Below are 22,857 nucleotides of genomic sequence, written 5' to 3'. Positions count from 1 at the left end.
AGAATTCCCATTATAGCAACAGATATCACAGTGGAACCCTTAAGTCAGTGGTGCCCGTCAGGTGTCATTGACATCCATCATACAACAGGTTGAGCAATACAATCAATACATGCCCATTGTATATACAGTATACAATGGGTAATTTTATCTTATTGCTATATTACCTCTCCCGGATAAAAAGACCTCAAATAATGTTTCCCAGTCTATTGTATATTTTAGGTATGGAATCATTCTGATGAAGTGGTAATAGGACACCATGACATCTTTTGGGTTTCGACACACATATAAAATCTTAAAAAGAAAAAAAAATTGGAAAAATTTGCAATTTATTAAAATACAGTTTTGATTTCATGCAATTCCATGCCATGCAAAATATTTCATAACAAATAATGTGACCGTTTCTTAACCCAGTAAGGACACAGCTCATTTTTATTTTTGATGTTTTTTCCCCTCTTGATTAATTTACAAAGGTTTTAATGGAATTGAAGGGGTACTCCGCCCCTAGACATCTTATCCCCTATCCAAAAGATTGGGGATAAGATGTCAGATCACCAGTGTCCTGCTGCTGGGGACTCCCGGGATCGCCGTTGCGGCACTTGCTCTGTGCGTAATTATGGGCAATACAGGGGCCGGAGCATCATTATGTCACGGTCCGCCCCCTCAATAATGGCGGAGCCATGACGTCACGCTGCTCCGTCCCCTGTATCGCCTGTCATTACACACAGAGCGAACTGCGGTGCCACAGCGGCGATCCCGGGGGTCCCCAGCAGCGGGACCCCGGCGACCTGACATCTTTTTCCCTATCCTTTGGATAGGGGATAAGGTGTCTAGGGGCGGGGTACCCCTTTAAGGTATGGAGATTGTGTTTGCCATGACGGGGTCTTGATCTGGTTATCCTCCATCTGCACCTTGATTGAACTGTGTGGCATGGAGCATTGTCCTGCTGGAAAAACTAGTTCTTCCAGGATAACCTTGTACTTAGCTCAGTTTATCAATTCATGTGTCCTTTACAAAGACAAACCTGCCCGATTCCAGCCTTGCTGAAGCATCTCCAGATCAACACTGATCCTGCATCAAATTTCACAGTGAAAATTTGTGGAGGATCGGCGATCATCTGGAGATGCTTCAAAAAGACTGAAATCAGACAGGTTTGTCTTTGTGAAGAATTTGAATGTATTTATGCATTGGGTTACACATGTTCTGTTTTTTTTTCTCCTCCTGCCCATTGTAAAACTGAAAAAAAAAAATGGCACAACCACTGATACCAACAAAAGTATTTCGCTGTTGGTATCTGCATTTCCTATCATTAATATGAGCTGACAGATTCACTTTAATGGTACAAAATAGAAATATATTTCCATTTCTGCTTGTGAAAAACTTCCAAAAGACCAATATTTTACTCATAAGTTGTAACGGAGCAAGATGTGGATCCACTGACCTGTGAGGCCGATGACTTGAGCCGTATCGAGGAGTGGAGTCTAAGGTGCCGCTGGTCTTCATCAGAGCCCGCAGCAAGGCAGGATGGGCTTGCTGCAGCAGGCGGCACCCAGGTCGCTACCCCCGACACGGCTCGACCACACAGGTAGCTGGGCGAAGCGAGGTACAGTAGGATAAGGCAGAGGCATAGTCGGACTTAGCAGAAGGTCAAGGCAGGCGGCAAGGTGGCATAGTCAAGAAACATAGCGGAAGGGTCTAATACACGGGCAAACAACAGACTTGGGAACACCTAATCTCAGGTTGTGGGGTACTGAAGATCCAGCAGGGAAGAGGGGGAGGTGCAGGAATTTATAGAGTGGGGACAGGTGTAAGACATAATTATGGGCGTACACATTTTAGAGCTCCGACGCGCATGTCCCCGACCCTTAGGACGCGCGTGCGTCGGAGCCGAGACAGAGCTGAGGCAGCAGGGGAGCGAGGAGGTGAGTGACTGGCTGGGATTCGCATGCGGGCGCGTCCCGCAATGCGAATCCCAGCCCTGCCGGCAGTAGCAGGAGACGGGTCCGTAGCAGATGCAGGCAAGAAGCAGGGAGGTGAGCGCTCACGGTCGGAGCGCCGGACCGAGCGCTCACCATGACATAAGTCATCCAATATTACAAAGAACACTGTGAAACAATACTTATGTGACTTACTTTCCCCATCCTATACTTCAGACCTCTCGGCATCAGATAATAAGGCAGGTGAGATGAGAAGAGACGAGGAGATGGGCGGCTTTTAAAGTCCATGTTCATAACATTGTACTCGATCCAGGGAACGCGTTCTATAGTCTCCACCTGTTCTGTTCCATTCCGGTGGCCTTCATTAAATATCAGGCTTAGAATTTGTTGTGTCCAAATTGTGCCTGTAAAATTTTTTATTATTTCTGGTTATTCAATAGGGACTAGTCAGCGTACTGCATCTCTAACACCCATTCCCAAGGAACACACTCAGAACAATGTGCATGAAAAATAATACTGCAGCGCCTGCTATGTGCAGCCGACACTCGCCATCAATGACTGACAGTCGGGGTGAATCTTCTAGTCTCTCTGCGTATAACACGCACTGGCGTATAACATGCACCTTAATTTTAACAGGGAAATTTGAGTAATGAATAAATAACTATAAAACAAATGAATTGGAAGCTCTGAAATGAATACCACATCATTCCCCCCAACTTTGATTCCCCCTATTTGCCACATCATTCCCCGTGCTCCTCAGTCTGATCCCGCCTGAGCCACATCATTCCTCCCTGTTTATCAGTCCTTGTGCCTCATCATTTTCCCTTGACCCCCCCCCCTTGTGCCTCATCATTTCCCTATGACCCCCTTCGTGCCTCATCATTTCCCTGTGACACCCCCCTTGTGCCTCATCATTTCCCCATTACCCCCCTTGTGCCTCATCATTTACCCATGACCCCCCCCTTGTGCCTCATCATTTCCCCATTACTCCCCTTGTGCCTCATCATTTCCCCATGACCCCCCTTGTGCCTCATCATTTACCCATACCAGGTATTTGCGATCTCCCTTAACCCTCACTTGCTCTACTGGTAGAGATCTACATTCAGCCATATCCCATATGTCCCTATTCTATAAACATTTTTGGTTATTCGTCTTTCTTTCTAGTACCCCCATCTATACCTACATCTATTGGGTGGTAAGTTACGAAATACAACATTATACCTGTCCATTGCACTTTACCCGAGTGCGCTTACAGCTTACATACCACATGTTGTACAATCCATTTGGCCTTAACCATTTACCTTACACCTCGTGTTTCCAAATGCTTATAATACATCCATATACCCCTAAATTCTTCCAATCCTACAGCCCAAGGGCATTTACACCCCCACTATACATGTGCAGGTGGACTTCTCACAAATGTATACTTATCTTGTTTTTAATGTTATGTTTTTGGGATGTTTCCATTTTTTATGGACTATTAGATCCTCCACAAATGTCTTTATGATGCTTCCTTTGGATATGGACTATTTTACTTACTACACATGAATTCCCTGTTGTATCCCTTTTAAGAGGTTATTTTCTGACATTTTCTGACCTTACCCACCGCAAATGTATTTTCTTTTTGATGTCTATATGCTGTAATCATGCCGTCATGTTTATTTATCACTAGAGACCCATAGACACATATACCTATTTTATTTATTAATTAAATTATTTATATTATTATTCATTTTTTATTTATTCTGGATCAGTTGTCACCCTTGTATCCAGCTCTATATGTACATACTGATACATCTATCAGGGGTGTGGTTTGGCCGATGAGCTGTATGGCCGCCTAGACAGGGAGCTCCTGCAAAACCACCGTTAAAGAGCCAGTTTAACCTGCCACCAGCGACATTTGGCTGCTTCAGAAGCCAGGCGAACATCTATGGCGTCTGCGGGCAGGAATCGTACCTTGAGGAATGGACGTTATAAACCTCTACAACACTTCTTTACTGCGGCCCCTCCGTCCTGCAGCTACACCAAAGATGGCGCCGGACCGCGCGCTACTCCGCCTTCCTCTGCACCTAAGAGCTCTAAACAGAAAAGCCAGCTGGGAGAGAGGACGGCGAGGGGACTTACCTGACTACACTAGACTGACCCTGCGACTGTCCTTTGTGGCTTCTAAAGGTAGCGGAGACCCAAGGCTACAGCAACAGCTAAGACCCAGTGATTCCACCCCCTCCTCTGACCGTGCTTGTGCCTCAGCTCCTGATAAGACTGCAGATAATGGCGGGCGTGCTCTGCAGGGACTGATTTATTCCTCCGACTCCCCTCAGATCAGCCCTTTGAAGCAGCTTCCCAGACTTAGTGATCCTGCTACTCAAAATATCTCTGCCGATCTAGATGATACCCTGACTCTGCATGAGACAGATGTATTTAACTCATACACTACCACAGATTCGGTGGTGTCAGACACCACACTTAAAGATATGTTGCAAATGTTCCGTAGCACCCTGCAGAGAGACTTCTCACAGCTGATGTTTGCTCTTCAATCCTCAGTCCAGGTGCTAGAACAAAAGATGGCACATACAGAATCCAATATGGAGACGTTTGCTAATACCCACAATGATCTAGTGGATGCACATGATGAGCTCGAGGAAAAAGTACAAACTTTGCAGGCTAAACTAATTGACTCTGAGGATAGGAAGAGACGCAATAATGTGAAGTTTAGATGCATCCCAGAGTCTGTGTCTGGATCCCAGCTTCTGAAATACATACAAAATCTAACTCAGTCACTGCTTCCTGATCTAGAACCGTATGATTACAGCATAGACCGGGCACACAGGGTCCCGAAACCTCGCTCCCTGCCTGACGAGATACCTAGAGATGTATTGGCGAGATTTACGTTTTTTCAAACCAAAGACAAATTGCTACAATTCTCCAGAAGACACCCTGCACTTCCAAGCCCTTTTGAAGACATCAAACTATATGCAGATCTATCTGCTGCCACCCTCCAAGCAAGAAGGGACTTTAGACCTCTCACGGGGTTGCTGCGGGAACTGGAAATGCTGTACAGGTGGGGGTTCCCAACAAAGATTCTTATTGTCCATCATGGAAAAACTCAGGCTTTTTTATCCGTGGAGGAGGTGATGGAGGCGCTACGCTCCTGGAGTCTGCTTGAAGAGCGTGATCCGGCTGCCACGAGGTCTCAGGGACATGACCGTATTGACGAAGATTCCAGACCTCCTGAGATTCCCGGGGACAGAAAACCAGATAGTAAAACGGTGATATGCGGTATCTTATGATAGTTACTACATTTCTTTTCTGCATATTTCACACTATCCTGAGTGTTGGTAATAGACTTTTATAGTCTACCTCCAAGTTACATAATTTATTTTGCCTTTAATATATAATTTTGTTTCCTCCCTCCTTTTTGTCTACTCATTCTGTTTGTTATATTTTTGGTGTCCGTTGTGACATCCCAGTATGGTGTCGGGTTTTTAAATTTACTGGGTACAGATTCTTGCTCAACTTACTGTTTATCTTGGTAATACTGCTGATTGTAAGCATGGGTATCAAAGTCCTATTATACAATGTTAATGGGCTAAATAGCCCATACAAGAGACAGTTTCTGTGGCGTGAACTCTAGAGGAGACAAGGGGCCATAGCATGCATTCAGGAAACTCACTTGGCCTCTTCCAAAACCCCCAGCGTGCGTCACAGAAATTACCCACACTTATTCACTTCCACATACAGAACCAGAGGTGTTCTCATTGCTATTAACTCTGATGTTGCTTTCCAATTGATTGAACAGATTGTAGACCCGTCCAGCAGATATATCATACTGATTTGTAAAATAGACGGAGTGATTTATACTGTGGTTAACTTATATGCCCCAAATACTCATCAAGTGAGGTTTCTTAACAAGGTATTTAATCTAGTTGACAAGTTTAAACAAGGAGAACTTGTTGTGTGCGGGGACTTTAATCTAGTGGCAAACCCTGATCTAGACGTCTCGATTGGCTCAACCAGGAGGCAAGTCTCTCTAGACCCTGTACTGAGAGACAGAAACCTTTATGACATTTGGAGACTGCATCATGCGACAGAAAGGGATTATTCATATTATTCCCCTCGCTTCAGGTCGTTCTCCAGGCTCGATATGATTCTTACCAGCAAGAATATGATTGATAGAGTTGAAAACTCGGGCATTGGAGAGATGACCTGGAGTGACCATGTTCCTGTGACGCTGACCCTCACTGACACGCTACCTAAACATAACGATTTTGTTTGGCGGGCTAATTCGCATTTGATAGCTCACGCCGAACACTCTAAAAAAATTGAGGATGCACTGACTGAATATTTCACTTTTAATGCCTCCCCGTATATGGATCCGACTAATCTATGGATGGCTCATAAAGATGTCATAAGTGGTACATTTATTCAGTTAGGTTCAGCACTTAAGAAAAAGCGCTCTCTACACATTGATGAAGCAATAGCCAAAATAGCCACATTAGAAGGCATCCAGAAAGTAACGCCCTCTGATGAGACCTCCTCATTACTATTCGCTGAGCGTCTCTCCTTACGCAAGCTGCTGCTCTATCAGTGTGAGAAGAGCCTCAAAAGAACAAAAACGAAATACTACGCATTAGATAATAAGACTGGCTCCTTCCTAGCAAAAAAAACTCAGGCCTGCCTACTATAGGCAATGCATCCCTATGATACACCACCCTACCCACGGTCGCCCAGAATTAACCCCTAGAGCGATAGCCAACGCCTTCATGGATTACTATGATCATTTATATAATCTAGATCAAGACCCTAACACACCTCAACCTGATCAACCCCAGATAGATAAGTTCCTATCCTCTCTCAACTTACTACGTCTTTCGGAACATGCATTGAATTCTCTAAACGCACCATTGACATCCCAAGAAATACTAGATGCCACTAAATCTCTGCCAACTAACAAAACCCCAGGGTCCGACGGTCTCCCAAATGAATATTACACCAGATTTATCCCCATATTGCTCCCCCACATGCTGAAGGTGTTCTCGTCAGCTATAGTTACAGGAACGCTCCCGCAAGAAATGCTCTCGGCCCTGATTACAACCATACCCAAACCAGGAAAAGCGACAGATCAGACGTCCAATTTCAGACCTATCTCTTTACTAAACGGAGACGTTAAAATTTATGCCCGTATCTTGCCGGCTAGACTGATGCCTATTATCCCTAAAATCTTACATAAAGACCAGGTAGGTTTTACATACGGACGTCAGGCTCCTGACAACACTAGAAGAATTATTTCCCTTATGCAACACTGTGAGTACAATAAGATCCCATCAGCTTTCCTGACGCTTGACGCTGAAAAAGCGTTCGACAGGGCGAACTGGCAGTACGCATTCTCGGCTCTGCAAGCTTTTGGCTTTTCGGGACTGATTCTCACAGCGATTTCCGTGCTTTACTCTAACCCCGTAGCGAGAGTGTTCTCCAGCGGAGCTTTATCTGACCAGTTCACCCTGTTGAACGGCACTCGTCAGGGATGCCCATTTTCCCCTATTCTTTTTAACTTATCTATTGAGCCATTAGCACAAGCAATCAGACAAAAATGACTACATTAAAGGCATCCACATAGGCCCAACAACCCATAAAGTGGCGCTATTTGCTGACGACGTAATTCTAACCCTGACGGATGCACAATCTTCTCTGCCTCATCTATTTGACGTTCTCACACATTTTAGCTCCCTTACCTATTATAAACTTAACACTACAAAGTCCCAGATACTCCCACTCTTTATGCCCCCAGAGACCACCTCCTTGCTTAAAAACAGATTTCCTTTAGATTGGCAGGACTCCTCACTTACCTATCTGGGCATCCAATTAACATCCCCCTCATCCCTATTGTTTAAAAATAATTTTCTCACGATGTCTGATTCGCTCCAATTATCAATGTCACAATACTCCAAGACAATTCCGTCTTGGTTTGGCCGTCTTGCGGCATTCAAAATGAGGCTTCTACCCAAACTGCTATATTTATTCCATACTATCCCCATTATCCTCCCAAAGTCCTATTTTTGCACTGTTAACAAACAACTCGCCCAATATGTTTGGCTAAATAGGAAACCCAGAAAAATTATGACTCAACACAAGACTGGTGGGGGTTTGGGCCTTCCCAATATAGAGGATTATTACTATGCTAGCCTGTTTGACCAAATGCAACATTGGTGGTCGCAAACCCCTGACAAGGTATGGGTGGAATTGGTGGCGAATGCATCCTCGCCAATCTCACTTAAATCTCGCCTACTATTACAAACACAGACAGATAGCCCTCTTACCTCGTACCTCACGGCCATTTCTTCCACTGATAGAGCATGGTCATACGCCCTTCGACAAAACATGCCTAAGACAACTTGCCCACTTAATAGCATGCCCCTTGATTATTTAGAAAAATTAATTCCTGACCTAAATCTGTCCTCATGGAAATTACGTGGGATATACACTGCAGAAGATTTATTGGGGCAGGCGGGGGACGTCCACTTTCCCACACTGAGAGAGAAGTTTCACTTACCTCACAAAGACTTCTACAAAGGCCTACAACTCAGAAATTTACTGACATCTAGATTCTCTCAATCTCACAGAATTCAAAAGAAACTCCTACGATATTTAAATAGGGACACCAGGACTAAAGGAGGCATAACCTTTTTTTACAACTATCTACACGATAAATGTTCTATTTCCAAACAGCATTTCATGTCTAAGTGGGAGTCGGACCTTGGACAGGTGTTTAGAGATGATCAATGGGCTAAGGTCTTCTCCAATGTGCGTACTATGTTTCGCTCCGTTAATCATCAGGAAGCAAGTGCTAAAACAATTTATAGATGGTACTATACACCCTCGAAGTTACACATCCTAGATTCCTCCTGTTCAAATCTTTGTTGGAGAGGTTGCGGGGTGGGCACGCTGTATCATATTCTGTGGGATTGTTCGCTACTTTGGACCTTTTGAAATGGGATTAAAATACTCCTCAACAGAGTGTCTTGTGTACCCATTGACTTTACCCCGGCATTAGCTTTACTACTGCTTGACTAAGGCGCTTTTCCGCTATATTTGAGAACTGTTATTGCACACCTACTCATGTCCTCCAAATTACTCATAACCAGGTACTGGAAAACTGCTAAAATACCTTCTTTGCATGAGGTTATCTGCCAGGTCAACCTAACATGTGACTATGAAAGAGCATACTCTTTAGCACACAACAAACATGATAAATTCTTGAAGTCTTTGGACGTCTGGATTTTGAGCCCTCATTACCCTAAATGTACCAGTGAGTCTGTAACTTGATGTCACTACTCTGTTATTGAAGTTCCATTCCTTTACTACAGTCATTGTCTCTACTATTCAATATAGAAACTTTCCTATTTGATACTTCTTTTTTTCCATTACCTGTGGATTTCACTTGAATTCATATCTGTATAACATTTTAATGTGATATAAGATGTACATTACTCACTTTTTCATTGTTTATTACTGTATTCTGTTGTTAAAATATTTTTCAAAATAAAACATTTGGAATAAAACAAAAATACTTATACATCTATCTAAATTTTTTACTCCATTTTATTATATTCCTAGGACTAGAAAAGTTGAATATTTTTCTTTTTAGTACTTTGTTGTTGGAGCTGAAGAAGGCAAGAAACATTGCCGAAATGCGTCGAGCCAATCGTCAAAATAAATTACTCATTGGCCTGTGCTGGTCTGGGTCTTTCATTTGTCCTTACATTTGAGCATTGCCTCCTAGACCATTTTTTCCTCTTTTGTACTTGCTTATCATTTCCCCATAACTCCCCCCTTGTGCCTCCTCATTTTCCCCTGTGATCCCCCCCTCTGCCTCATAATTCCCCCCCCCCCCCCCGCTCAATAATTTCCTCCCTGTGCATCATTATTTCCCCACACTTTTTATCTGCTTTTTTATTTTATTTTTTATTATTATGCCTTACCTGGCCTCTCACTAGCAGGCTTGGATGAGGTGGGTCTTGTTGGACTGACAGGTGAAGTCCCCCCGCCGCACAGTTAGAACAATGACCAGTGACGACTGCAGGGAATGAATAGTGACCTCCCTGATGCTGATAGATATGAGATTATATATATATATATATATATATATATATATATATATTTGTTTTCTATAGATGGGCCTCTTATAACCAATTGTGGGTCTCATACATCGTGCGGAGGGGTGTGATTAGACCACTAGACATCAGGAGGGCGGGCCCAAAACTGTTTAAATGTCACATTTAATCAGTCACATGACCTGCATTAGAATGATATCCGATGTGGGTCATTACCGGCGGGTGTAGGCTGCAGATAGCATAGCAGCCAGCACCAGCTATAGCTATGAGTGGGTTTAGCTCTTGAGTGTGCACCACACTCCCTAAATCAGTGCTCTCAAACTGTAGCCCTCCAGATGTTGCAAAACTTCACCTCCCAGCAAAGAATAGGGGATAAGATGTCTTATGGCGAGCGTCCCCCCGCTGCAAAAATAGAGACAGAAAAACTCATTTCCAAAGAGAGTAAAACTAACCCCAAAATGTTTTTTAACTATATAAATAGCAAAAAGGTTAAAAATGAAAGTGTAGGCCCTTTAAAAATTAAAGTTTAGTTTAACCTCTGTTGTATGTAAATTGTTTGAGGGTTTCCTAAGAGATGCTATTTTAGAGTATATTGATAAAAATAAATGCATGACTCCATATCAGCATGGCTTTATGAGGGATCGGTCCTGTCAAACTAACCTGATCAGCTTTTATGAGGAGGTGAGCTCCATACTGGGCCAGGGGCAATCGCTGGATGTCGTATATCTGGATTTTTCCAAAGCATTTGATACGGTGCTACATAAAAGTTTGGTGCATAAAATCAGAAGGAATGGGCTGGGGGAAAATGTGTGTAAGTGGGTAAGTAACTGGCTCAGTGATAAGGAAACAGAGGGTGGTTATTAATGGTACTTATTCTGATTGGGTGACTGTTACTAGTGGGGACCACCGGGGTCAGTCTTGGGTCCTGTTCTATTTAATGTATTTATTAATGACCTTGTAGAGGGGTTAAATAGTAAAGTAGCAATCTTTGCAGATGATACTAAACTCTGTAAAGTGGTAAACACAATAGAGGACAGGGCACTGTTACAAATGGATCTGGATAGGTTGGAGATTTGGGCTGGGAAGTGGCAGATGAGGTTTAACACTGATAAATGTAAGGTAATGCACATGGGGAGGAAAAATCCGGGCTGGATTATGTATTAAATGGGAGAACACTTGGGACGACTGACATGGAAAAGGACTTAGGAGTCTTAGTTAACAGTAAATTTAGCTGTAGTGACCAGTGTCGGACAGCTGCTGCCAAGGCAAATAAAATCATGGGGTGGATCAATAGGAGCATAGATGCCCATGACAAGGAAATAATTCTACCGCTGTACAAATCACTAGTCAGACCACACATGGAATACTGTGTACAGTACTAGTCAGACCACACATAGAATACTGTGTACAGTACTGGGCACCAGTGTACAAGAAAGATATAGTGGAGCTGTAGAGGGTTCAAAGATGGGCAACCAGAGTAATACAGGGAATGGGAGGACTACAATACCCAGAAAGATTATCAGAATTAGGGTTATTTAGTTTAGAAAAAAGAAGGCTTAGGGGAGACCTAATAACTATGTATAAATATATCAGGGGACAGTACAGTGATCTTTCCCATGGTCTATTTATACCCAGGACTGTATCTATAACAAGGGGGCATCCTCTCCGTTTAGAGGAAAGAAGGTTTCTTCACCAGCACAGACGGGGTTCTTTACTGTAAGAGCAGTGAGACTGTGGAATTCTCTCCCGGAGGAGGTGGTCATAGTGAACTCTGTAAAAGAATTTAAAAAGGGTCTGGATGCATTTTTGGAGAATAATAACATTACTGGTTACATATACTAGATTTATAGGAACAGAACGTTGATCCAGGGATTTATTCTGATGCCATATTTGGAGTCGGGAAGGAATTTTTACCTCTAGTCTGAGGGTTTTTTGCCTCCTCTGGATAAACTCAGTAATGACTCATTAGGGATATAGGCTGAACTTGATGGATTCTGGTCTTTTTTCACCTTATGAACTATGTTACAGTGGCCCTGATTTACTATTGTGCGCCAGATTCGGCCTCGTTGTGCCAGAATTTTGTCTGCGCTGGAAATTTTGTCAGAAATGGAAAAAACAAGACCAACTCTCCATTTTACTGAGAGAACCCGAAAAGGGGGTGTGGCCTTTGGGGAAAGGGGCGTGGTCACACAAAAAGGGAGTGTCCCTGACATTTTTACAAAAACCAAACATATTGGCCCTCATTTACTTAGAAAATCGGGTTGTAAGTCTATCTTGCTTTCTTACCCGACTGCTTTTTTCCCCTGGTATTTATTATTATGTCGCATCCTGTTTGTCGCACGTGGATTTTGTTGGTTTTGGTTTCCAACTCCTCTGAGCTGTCGGGAAAAAATCCACAACAATTTAACAAATTCGGGTTGGAAACCTTTATAAATACGGGGGAAAAAGCTCAGAAATGTCGGGTTACGCCCCTTTTTCGGGTTTGGGAGAATCCAAATCGGGTCCGTAGGGAAAAAATGTTGCATCATGCCGCAGACTGGCGTACGATGTGTGCGACATGGCGCTGGCAAAGATGTGACAAAAAAACCCGACAAAACAAGTCGGGTATAGAATAATAAATGAGGGTCATTTACTAAGGTTTCCACAGAAAATGTGGTGGATTTCAGTGAGGAAAACCTGACAGATCAGAGCACGTGGAAAAAAAGCAAAATGTAGGGAAACCTTAATAAATACAGTGGAAAAAAATTGTGGGGAATTAAAACCCACAAAGAAAACTACACAGCACTCTTAATAAATCAGGGCCAGTGAGCAGAGGTATGGAGGCTACAGAGTCTGTACTAAGAGCTGTACAGACAGGACACTCTCCTCTACTCTCTGCCTCCTCACTGCTCCTAGCTCCCCCTCCTCTGTGCTACTGGCTCCTCCTCCTCCTGCCGGTACACAGTCACTGGAGCTGCTCGGAGGAAGATCTGCTGCACTGGGTGAGAGGAAAGGGAAACCTCATGCTATTACTTTGTGAGATAGGGGAGGGCTGGGGAGTAAGTAGGGAACCGTTATGTGAGGGAGGGGGGGGGCTGGGGAGTAATTAGGGTCCTGTTATGTTGGTGAGTAAGTGAGGTCCTGTTATGTGAGGGGGGGCTGGAGAGTATGTATGGTCCTGTTATGTGGAGGGGGGGGGGGGGCTGGGGAGTATGTATGATCTAGTTATGTGGGGGGTGGGGCTGGAGAGTATGTAGGGTCCTGTTATGTGGGGGGGGGGTGCTGGGGAGTAAATGGAGCACTGTTATGTAGGGGTGGCCTGCTGGAGAGTAGGTAGAGTACTGTTATGTAGGGGTGGCCTGCTGGAGAGTAAGTAGAGTACTGTTATGTAGGGGTGGCCTGCTGGGGAGTAAGTGGAGTACTGTTATGTGGGGGGGGGGGCTGCTGGGAGCAAGTGGAGTACTGATATGTGAGGGCGGGGCTGCTGGGGAGTAAGTGGAGTACTCAAAAAAGAAGGTTGCAGCAGCACTCTTAGTGCTCTTAGCTCACTTTTTGATCAAAGCGTGTCCCCCATCCTGTATGTCACCCAGTCAGAGGCCATATGCCCAGCAGAGGTGAGTGAAATGAGTGTTGGGGTCCCATTCGACAAGAGGCCACCTCTGCGTGGTGGATGGGGGACACTTTTTGAGCCTCCATTTTTTGACCAATGTGAGCTGCTGCAACCTACTTTTTTGTATACTTTGTATTTGCCACAGCAGAGTGCACCCGTGTATTAGGTAGTTGTGCTGACTATTCTTCTTTTCTTTTTCTTTCTTTTTTAAGTGGAGCACTGGGGGGGGTTACACTGGTTGCTTTGGATCCTTATTGGGACTTTGGACCCAGTCCCTCAACTGTCTGCACCCTCTTTAGCTTGGTAACATGGTTTGCTTTCTGCTATTGTTTGTTTTTATATAAATTATTATTATTATTAGGGATACACCACAAGCAGTGCATAGAGTGGGACCGGACACCTACTGCTCAGGTGACAGCTCTGCCCCGTCCCCTTGTGTCACTGCCCGGCCTGTCCGGTCATTGTGAATATAAAGGCATGTCTCCCCTCCCCCGGTGTATATATATATCTATAGAGAGACTTGAGTCAGCTACTAAGCTAGTTAGTTAAAAACAAACTACAACTCCCAGCATGCCTTGAAACAGCCCAATGCTCTGCAGCTGGCCCAACACTAGGGGGGGGGGGGGGGGGGGATTTATCATAAATTGTGCCTAGGAAAAATTGTGTAGTTGCCCATGGCAAGCAATCAGATTGCTTCTTTTATTTTTCATTGGTCTCTTTAAAAATGAAAGAAGCGATCTGATTGGTTGCTATTAGATTCATCACAAACTTCTCGGCTCGGCAGTTGATGACTTTATCCTGCATAAATTAGTTCAGCTTTCAGGTGCTCCGGTTTGCTGGAAAAGCTGGATCCAGTCCTAAGAGAGTCTCCAGCCATCGGAGCACCTGAAAGCTGAACTAATTTATGCAGGATAAAGTCATCAACTGCCGAGCCGAGAAGTTTGTGACGAATCGAATTACTGTAACTTCGCTCATCTAGCTATTGCTATGCTATGGGAAAATGGGCAACCTTTCTCTGCACGGGTTTTGATAAATCTCTACCTAGTAATTTTGGGTCGGCTGCAGAGCTTTTTTTTTTTTTTTTAAAGGTGTACTCCACTGAATTTTTATTTTTTATTATTTTCTTTTTTTTTAAGCAACTGGTGCTAGAAAGTTATAGAGATTTGTAAATGACTTCTATCCAAAAATCTTAAAGGGGTACTCCAGGGAACTAAACCCATAGCCCATCCTTTCCCCCTCACCAACTTATGTATTTGTCTAGCTATCATTACTTAGCTATATGCAGCAGTTTTCCCTCTTTCAGCTGTTACTTACAGGCAGGAAATAAGAGAAAAATGTAATTCTCAAATCCACCTTGTCTTGGTGTAAACCCCTCACTGACACTAGCCCCCACCCTTCAGGACAACACCACCTGACCTCTGTCTGACTTCTGTGCAGCCACACCTCCCCTCCCCCTCCCCTCCCTGTGTGAGAGATTATGAGCTGTGAGAGAAAAGCAGTGAAGATTCATAGTCACAACTGAGCACATAGCTGCTGCTTTTCTGCTGAAGATCTAATCACTGACTTCTGCCATTCAGAGCATAGTAAGATTTATTGCTGGGGGAAGGATAGTCTGAAAGAAAAGACCTGTACAGTATGTGTGAGCTGCAGTGTGAGCATGCACACAGATAGTGAAAACAGTTGGCTGCAGCCATTACACAGAGCTGCACTGACTGCTGGGGGTTGTAGTCTGTGCTGCAAACAAGGAAAAAGTATTTAGGAGACATCAGGGGCAAAAAGAGATGAACAAATCACATGGATAACTACAGGGGACACAGAATAGATATTGTGGTGGTTTTTGGGGCATTTTTATTTTTTTAACGTCCCTAGAGTGCCCCTTTAACCCTTCCAGTACTTATCAGCTGCTGTATGCTCTACAGGAAGTTGTGTAGTTCTTTCCAGTCTGACCACAGTGCTCTCTGCTGACACCTATGTCCATTTTAGGTACTGTCCGGAGCAGAAGAGGTTTGCTATGGGACTTGCTGCTGCTCTGGACTGTTCCTAAAATGGACAGAGGTGTCAGCAGAGAGCACTGTGGTCAGACAGAAAAGAACTACACAACTTCCTCTGGAGCATACAGCAGCTGATAAGTACTGGAAGGGTTAAGATTTTTAAATAAAAGTAATTTACAAATCAGGAAAATAGTCAGCTCACCCGGCCACCGCACGGCAATATAATCCTCCAAGGATATGAAGAAAGCAGGTAGATGCCAGCGATTAAGAAACTTCACCTTTATTAGAACCACGTAAAACCATCGACATGGAGAGACTTCAATAAGACAAACGTTTAAAATTCCAGGAATCAGCGCCAAGCATATGCTTGGCGCTGATTCCTGGAATTTTAAACGTTTGTCTTATTGAAGTCTCTCCATGTCGATGGTTTTACGTGGTTCTAATAAAGGTGAAGTTTCTTAATCGCTGGCATCTACCTGCTTTCTTCATAATTTACAAATCTGTTTTAAGAATTTTTTTTTCCAGCGGAGTACCCCTTTAAGTAATCTGCCCAGTATGTGTAATAAAACTCTCTACAAAAACTACTTGAAAAAAAAAGTGGGCGGGGAATAGTATTTTCAGCCAAGCACTGCCTAAATTTTCGGTTCTGGTCCAAAATTTTCCTTATGGTGCACCACTATACAAATATTTGTCCTATGTTTGCGAAATTCACATATTCACTAAGTTCGTTGTTTTTTTTTTATGCGAACATTTGTAATGAAATTTGCATAGTGCGCAAATTTGCATCAGTGTCCAGTCTGGAAGAGCCAATATTCACATAAATATTTGCATAAATTTGAATTAAAAAAAAAATATTTGTCATTACGAATGTATATCTATATACATATAGCAGAAATATGTCTTCTCCCGCTGTGAACCCTGCGCCCGCGGGCCACACTTCACTGATCGCTGCGGCCATGGGTCACACTTGACTGATCACTGTGGCCATGGGTCACACTTGACTGATCACTGCGGCCATGGGTCACTCTTGACTGAATCCCCAATGTGGAGGTTGTGCCCAAGATCCCTGTGCCTAGAGCACATCTCTGCTTTGGGCACAGGGACCTTGGGTGCTGCTTTCATTACAATCTTTGCTCCTCATTTTACAGTGCTGCTCACTGCTGACAGGCTGCTTTCATTTCAGTCTCTGCTCTGAGATGCCCCCAGCAGCGCTGGGAAATGTACCCGAGATCCCTGCTACTCAGCGGGGAAGAAATTTTCCCAGAGCGGAGACTGAAACTAAAGCAGCCTGTCAGCAGCGAGCAGCACTGTGTAATGAGGAACGGAGATTGTAGTCAAAGCAGCGGCCCGCGGGCGCAGCACTCAGTGAAGTGTGACCCACGTATCTCCTGATGTCACTTTGTCCCTCCCCCCGCAAGTATGATCTCCATAGCGGGGAATGAATTAACTCTCTGTCAGCCGCAGTGCTTGTGCAAACACAGCAGGAGACATCCTCCTGCTGTGGGAGCCTGACACACAATGAAGAGAAGTGGAGGAGACATCCGCCGCTTCCTCCACTAGGCGGGCAAGTAGTGATCAGGAGAGTGATGTGGGAGGCGGTGTTGCGAGCGTTCAGGGTCCTGAAGCAGACACTGTTGGGGAACCTGAGAAGGACATCAGTGACGTACACACAACTGTTGATGATGATGAAGCTGATCGCAATTGGGAGCCGAGTGCAGAAGTGGCTTCATCATCATCAGGAGAAGAGGGTTGCAGGTTGCCCGTGAGGCAGCAGCTGAGCCAGCAAGGTGGTAGCACGGTTGGCAGTCAGTATGGTGGCAGAAGTGGAAATTCTGGAGGCAAATGTGCCCAGGGGAAACCACCTGCTTCGCGGCAGCCTACCTTCCAGGGAGATAGTGGAACATGGGTTCCTGGAGAGGCCGGCAGTAGCAGTCAATTAGTGCGGAATGTAGGTGGGAAAATCAGCTACTCGGCGGTGCGGCATTTATTAATCAAGCATTCGGAGGAGGTTAACATAGCCATATGCAAGATATGTCGGCAGAAGGTGAAGCGTGGCCAGGGTCCCAATGTTGGCTCCACTGCTCTGCGTAAACATATGCAGCGTCACCATAAAGCCGCCTGGGAGAACTGATGGCTTGTGCCAAGCCGAGGTGGAGAGTTCCAAGCCATCATTTCTCTGTGAAGAAGGCAGTACCAGCCCTGCACAATTTTGTGGAAGAGAAGGTTGGCCAGTCCTTGAGCCTGTCGGCGAGTACCAAAGTGCACGGCAGTGTCGACGTCTGGAGCTGAAACTATGGTCAGGGACAATACATGTCCTTTACGGCCTACTGGGTGAATGTGGTTCCTGCACGCCACAACATCATCTTGGACAGGTCACGCCACTTCCTCCTCCATGCTCTCAGGCCATTGGTCCTATGACAATGTGCGACTCCGCCTCCTCATCCTACACCATGTTCTCAACCTCTACTGCCCAGACAAGTCTCAGTGGCCCTCCAGCATATCATGTGTGCAGGGCACGGCGGTGTCACATTGTTCTTTACATGGTTTGCCTTGGGGAACGGAGTCACACAGGGGAGGAACTGCTAAAAGTCATTCATAAAGAAATTAGAGCATGGCTTACTCAATGAAAACTGGAAATGGGAACCATGGTGACTGACAACGGGAAGAACATCTTGTCTGCGCTGCGACAAGGAAGGCTTAGCCATGCGCCCTGCATGGCACACGTGTTTAATATGGTTGTCAAGCGGTTCCTGAAGTGTTCCTCCCCATTTGCAAGACCTAAAGATCCTAACAAGGGGGAGAAAACTTTGCATGCACTTCAGCCACTCGTACACCGCAAAGCACACCCTCCTTGAGCTGCAGCGTCAGAACGGTATCCCCCAACATGGTCTGATTTGAGACTTTGCCACATGTTGGAATTCCACCCTCCATATGGTGGACCATCTGTACGAACAGAGAAAAGCCATGAACGATTTCTTGATGATCCAAGTGGATAGGAGGACTCCCTTGTGTAACTTCAATGTGAACCAGTGGCAGCTCATATGTGACACCTGCCGTTTGCTCAGGCCCTTTGAGGAAGCCACATTATATTTAAGTTGCCAGGATTACGGGATGAACGACGTCATTCAACTGCTTCATTTCCTACAACACATGTTGGAACGATGGCTGTTCAGGGCACTGGAGACGGTGCGGCTACATCTCACGGCCACATGAGCCCTGTGGGGGCTGAACTGGAGGAGAAGGAGGAGGGGGAGGGGCAGAGCGGAGCACAGTTCAGGTTTTGCAAAATGGGCAGTTTTTCCAGTCATCTGAAAGGAGAGGATGAGCAGAAGCAGCCAGAGGAACTAGAGGGTTATGAGGAAGGCGAGACAGAGGACCCAGACCCAGTATGCAGTGGAGATGGAGGCAGGGAGTCCCTCTGAGTCACTTGCACAAATGGCACGATGCATGCTCACTTACTTGCGTAGTGACCCCCGAATTGTTACCATACGGCGGTGGGATGACTTCTTGCTCTCCACCTTATTGGACCCTGGCTACTGCCACAAAATGGGGGGCCTTTTTAAACCCCCTGAGAGGGAGGACAAACTCACCTACAACAGAGAGATCCTACGTAGTCAGCTGGCCGATGCCTATAGGCGCCATCGTCCATCCTCTCGCAGGTCTGACTCCAGGGACCCTCTGCTCTCACCCTCCACTTCCATGGCTGCTGGGAAGGGGTGGGTTGGCAGGAGCAGTACCATCTCCATCAGCAGCAGCCTAAGTCTACGTGAAGTCTAGTGAAGCAACTATGCAGCAGCAAGTAGACCTTTTGCAGGACCTGAACCAGCAGGTGGCGTCGTGCCTTGAAATGCCCCTGCCGACACACCTTGAAGATCCACTGGACTTCTGGGCAGCCAAACTTGATTTTTGGCCACAACTGGCAGAGTTTACCCTGGAAAAGCTTTCCTGACCGGCCAGTAGTGTGCCATCAGAGCGGGTGCTTAGTGCGGTGGGGGCCATAGTCACCCCAAGGAGAACTCGTCTGTCCAATATGGAGAGACTGACCTTTGTGAAGATGAATCAGGCAGGATTTACCACCAATACATGATGCATCAGAGTAGATTGACCATGGTGCCACACCAACACTGCACAAATATGTATAATGGCAAAAAGATTTAAGGCGCTGCTCCCCAGTTACGAGCATTCCTCTGCATCAGACCTTTTTTTACCCACCTTCGTCACCGGGTACTGATATTGCCACCCACAGCACCACACTGTCACTTGGTAACTTTCAGGACTCCTGATGCTGCTGCAGCCAGCTTCAGGCTGTCTCGTTCTTCCACCATATGGTCTCCTCATGCTTCCACCACCTCCAGGCTGTGCCATTCAGCCACTATATGGTCTCCTCATCAGGCGCCAACTCCAGGCTGTGTCATTCAGCCACTATATGGTCTCCCACTATATGGTTTACTGATGCTGCTGGGCCTGGGACTTTACCTAATTTTTTTATGTAGCACTAGCTACCATAAATCTTCAGTTTAAATTAGAAAATTCATAATTTAATTTTAGGGATTGCGAGACCCTATTGTCTCCTCATGCTGCTGCCAACTCCAGGCTGTGTCATTCAGCCACTAAATGGTCTCCTCTTGCTGCCGCCAATTCCAGGCTGTGTCATTCTGCCAGATTATGGTCTCCTCGGGCTGCTTCCCCCTCTAGGCTCTGTCATTGTGGCGCCATGTGACTCCTTGTTAGATTGGGTTTTGTGTTCATAGTAGTTGGGTTTTGTGTTCACAGTATTGGTTCAAAGTAAACACTGGGTCATTAAACTTGAGAATCTAATATAAATCTTATTTAAATTTAATAAAAAAAAAATCAATGTAATCTTTTCTAGACTGACACCCTACGGTCGTCGACGTCATATTACCTGTGGAATTATCACAAGAATCCAATGAAACAGCTTGGAGCGATAACAAGGAACCATAACTGATTAAATGAAACATTCACACTTTTACGGTCATGCGGGCGCTGAGAGGCAGGGGCTGGAATAGGTGGAATCTCGCCTGAAGGAGGACCGCCAACTCGATTTTAAGATACAAGTACAAGCTTTTTCACTCCAGCCACTTCTAGTTTTATGTGCCCACTTATCCAATGGCATAGAAACTGAATGGGCTCCTGTACAATTTGCTGGTACTGCAGTCCCTCCTGTTATGATTCGGCAGGCTGGAAGGGGATCCTCTGTGTCAGCGAGGGATTGGGGTGGACCGTGTCGGTGGACCGGTTCTAGGTTGCTACTGGTCTTCACCAGAGCCCGCCGCAAAGCGGGATGGTCTTACTGCGGCAGTAGCAACCAGGTCGTATCCACCGGCAACGGCTCAACCTCGCTGACTGCTGAGAAGGCGTGGGACAGAAGGACTGGACAGAGGCAAGGTCAGACGTAGCAGAAGGTCGGGGCAGGCTGGTTCGTAGTCAATGGATATAGCAAGAGGTCAGGAACACAGTAATGGCAAACACAGTAATAGCTTTCTCAAGGCACAATGGCAACAAGATCCGGCAAGGAAGGGAAGGGGAAGTGAGGTTATATAGACAGGGAGCAGGTGGAAGCTAATCAGACTGATTGGGCCAGGCACCAATCATTGGTGCACTGGCCCTTTAAATCTTAAAGAGCTGGCGCGCGTGCGCCCTAAGGAGCGGAGCCGCGCACGCCAGGACGTGACAGCTGGGGACCGGGACAGGTGAGTGACTTGGCATGCGATTCGCGAGCGGGTGCGTCCCGCTATGCGAATCGCATCCCCGCCAGCAGTGTCAGTGCAGCGCTCCCGGTCAGCGGGTCTGACCGGGGCGCTGCAGAGAGAGGAACGCAGCGAGCGCTCCGGGGAGGAGCAGGGACCCGGAGCGCTCGGCATAACAGTACCCCCCCCTCTTAGGTCTCCCCCTCTTTTTGTCCGGATTTCGCTTCACATGGGACGAGGACATTGGGAGGGATTGTAGAGTCTCCTTCTGGAGGACAGTGAAGTCCTCGGTATGCTCATCAACGGCAGGCAGTTCAGAAGGAGTGGGAATGGGGAGGGGGGGGAGAGAGGGTGAAGCTTAGCACGGGGTAGAGTGTTCCCAGGACGGGGGCTATGAGGAGGCACGGTATAGTCCTGATAGGTCTTGGGGAGACCAGGTATAGGAGGAGACACTGAGGTTTGACAGACGGGACTGGGAGCAGACGTGAGGCATTTTTTGTGACAAGAAGCACCCCAGCTCTTGATCTCCCCGGTGGTCCAGTCAAGGGTAGGAGAGTGGCGTTGGAGCCATGGCAGACCGAGGAGGACTTCAGAGGTGCAGTTGGGCAAAACAAAAGTTCAATTTTTTCGTGATGCAGTCCAATGCTCATGAGCAGGGGTTCTGTGCGGTAACGCACAGTGCAGTCCAATTTCACTCCGTTGACTGAGGAAATGTAGAGCGGCTTGGTGAGACGGGTCACAGGGATATAGAAAGAAGGTGAGAAGTTCAGCTCGCTGACCAGAAAATTAAAACGTAACCTTTACTGTGGACGGTAAAAATCCATGAGGACAAAAATAACTAAATGATGAATAATAACATCGCGCCGACGCTTTTCGGGCTGCAGATGAGCCCTTAGTCATGGCAGTGCATAAGCGGACAGTGCCCGTTTATATATGAAATACCATATTGAAAACATACCGGAGAACCAAGGTTATTGGATGTTTTTATTCATCATTTAGTTATTTTTGTCCTCATGGATTTTAACTGTCCACAGTAAAGGTTACGTTTTCATTTTCTGGTCAACGAGCTGAACTTCTCACCTTCTTTCTATATGCCATTAACGGGAAGCGGCCCGTGTGTTCGTGCTCCAGACTGCTCTCTCCCTATGAAGCCCAGGACTACATTACGGTGTGGTGAGTGAGCTGAGTTGCCCCTTGGCACTTCCTTGGGTCACAGGGATGTTGAACTTATTAACAAAATAGGCCAAAATGAAATTTCCTGCAGATCCAGAATCCAAGAAGGCCACAGCTGAGAAGGAGGAGTTCACAGAAGGAGAAATCCGTACGGGCACAGTGAGACGTGGAGAGGCAGACTTCAGACCAAGAGACGCCACACCCACGTGAGCTGGGTGTGTGCTTGCGTTTCCCAGACGTGGAGGATGAATAGGGCAATCCACCAAGAAATGTTCGGTACTAGCGCAGTACAGAAATACATTTTTATCTCTGCGGCGAGTCCTCTCTTCATGGGTCAGGCGAGACCGATCC

General features: G+C 45.9%; 1 protein-coding gene across 4 annotated transcripts in view; it reads right to left on the bottom strand.

Moving 5' to 3' along the window:
* The window catches only part of LOC130361131 (amine sulfotransferase-like), a 67,058-nt gene that overhangs the window by 4,151 nt on the left and 40,050 nt on the right, over nt 1–22,857 (bottom strand). For all 4 annotated transcript variants that reach the window (XM_056563743.1, XM_056563742.1, XM_056563740.1 and 1 more), the window contains exons 3-4: nt 2,130–2,338; nt 165–291 (exon numbers count right to left, since the gene is read on the bottom strand). In XM_056563743.1, the coding sequence (XP_056419718.1) occupies nt 165–291; nt 2,130–2,338 (336 nt within the window). The remainder of the gene's footprint in view (nt 1–164; nt 292–2,129; nt 2,339–22,857) is intronic.

Source organism: Hyla sarda, chromosome 3 (assembly GCF_029499605.1).
Source record: "Hyla sarda isolate aHylSar1 chromosome 3, aHylSar1.hap1, whole genome shotgun sequence".
In the NCBI taxonomy this organism is placed as follows: domain Eukaryota; kingdom Metazoa; phylum Chordata; class Amphibia; order Anura; family Hylidae; genus Hyla; species Hyla sarda.
This window is presented reverse-complemented; position numbering and strand designations above follow the sequence as displayed.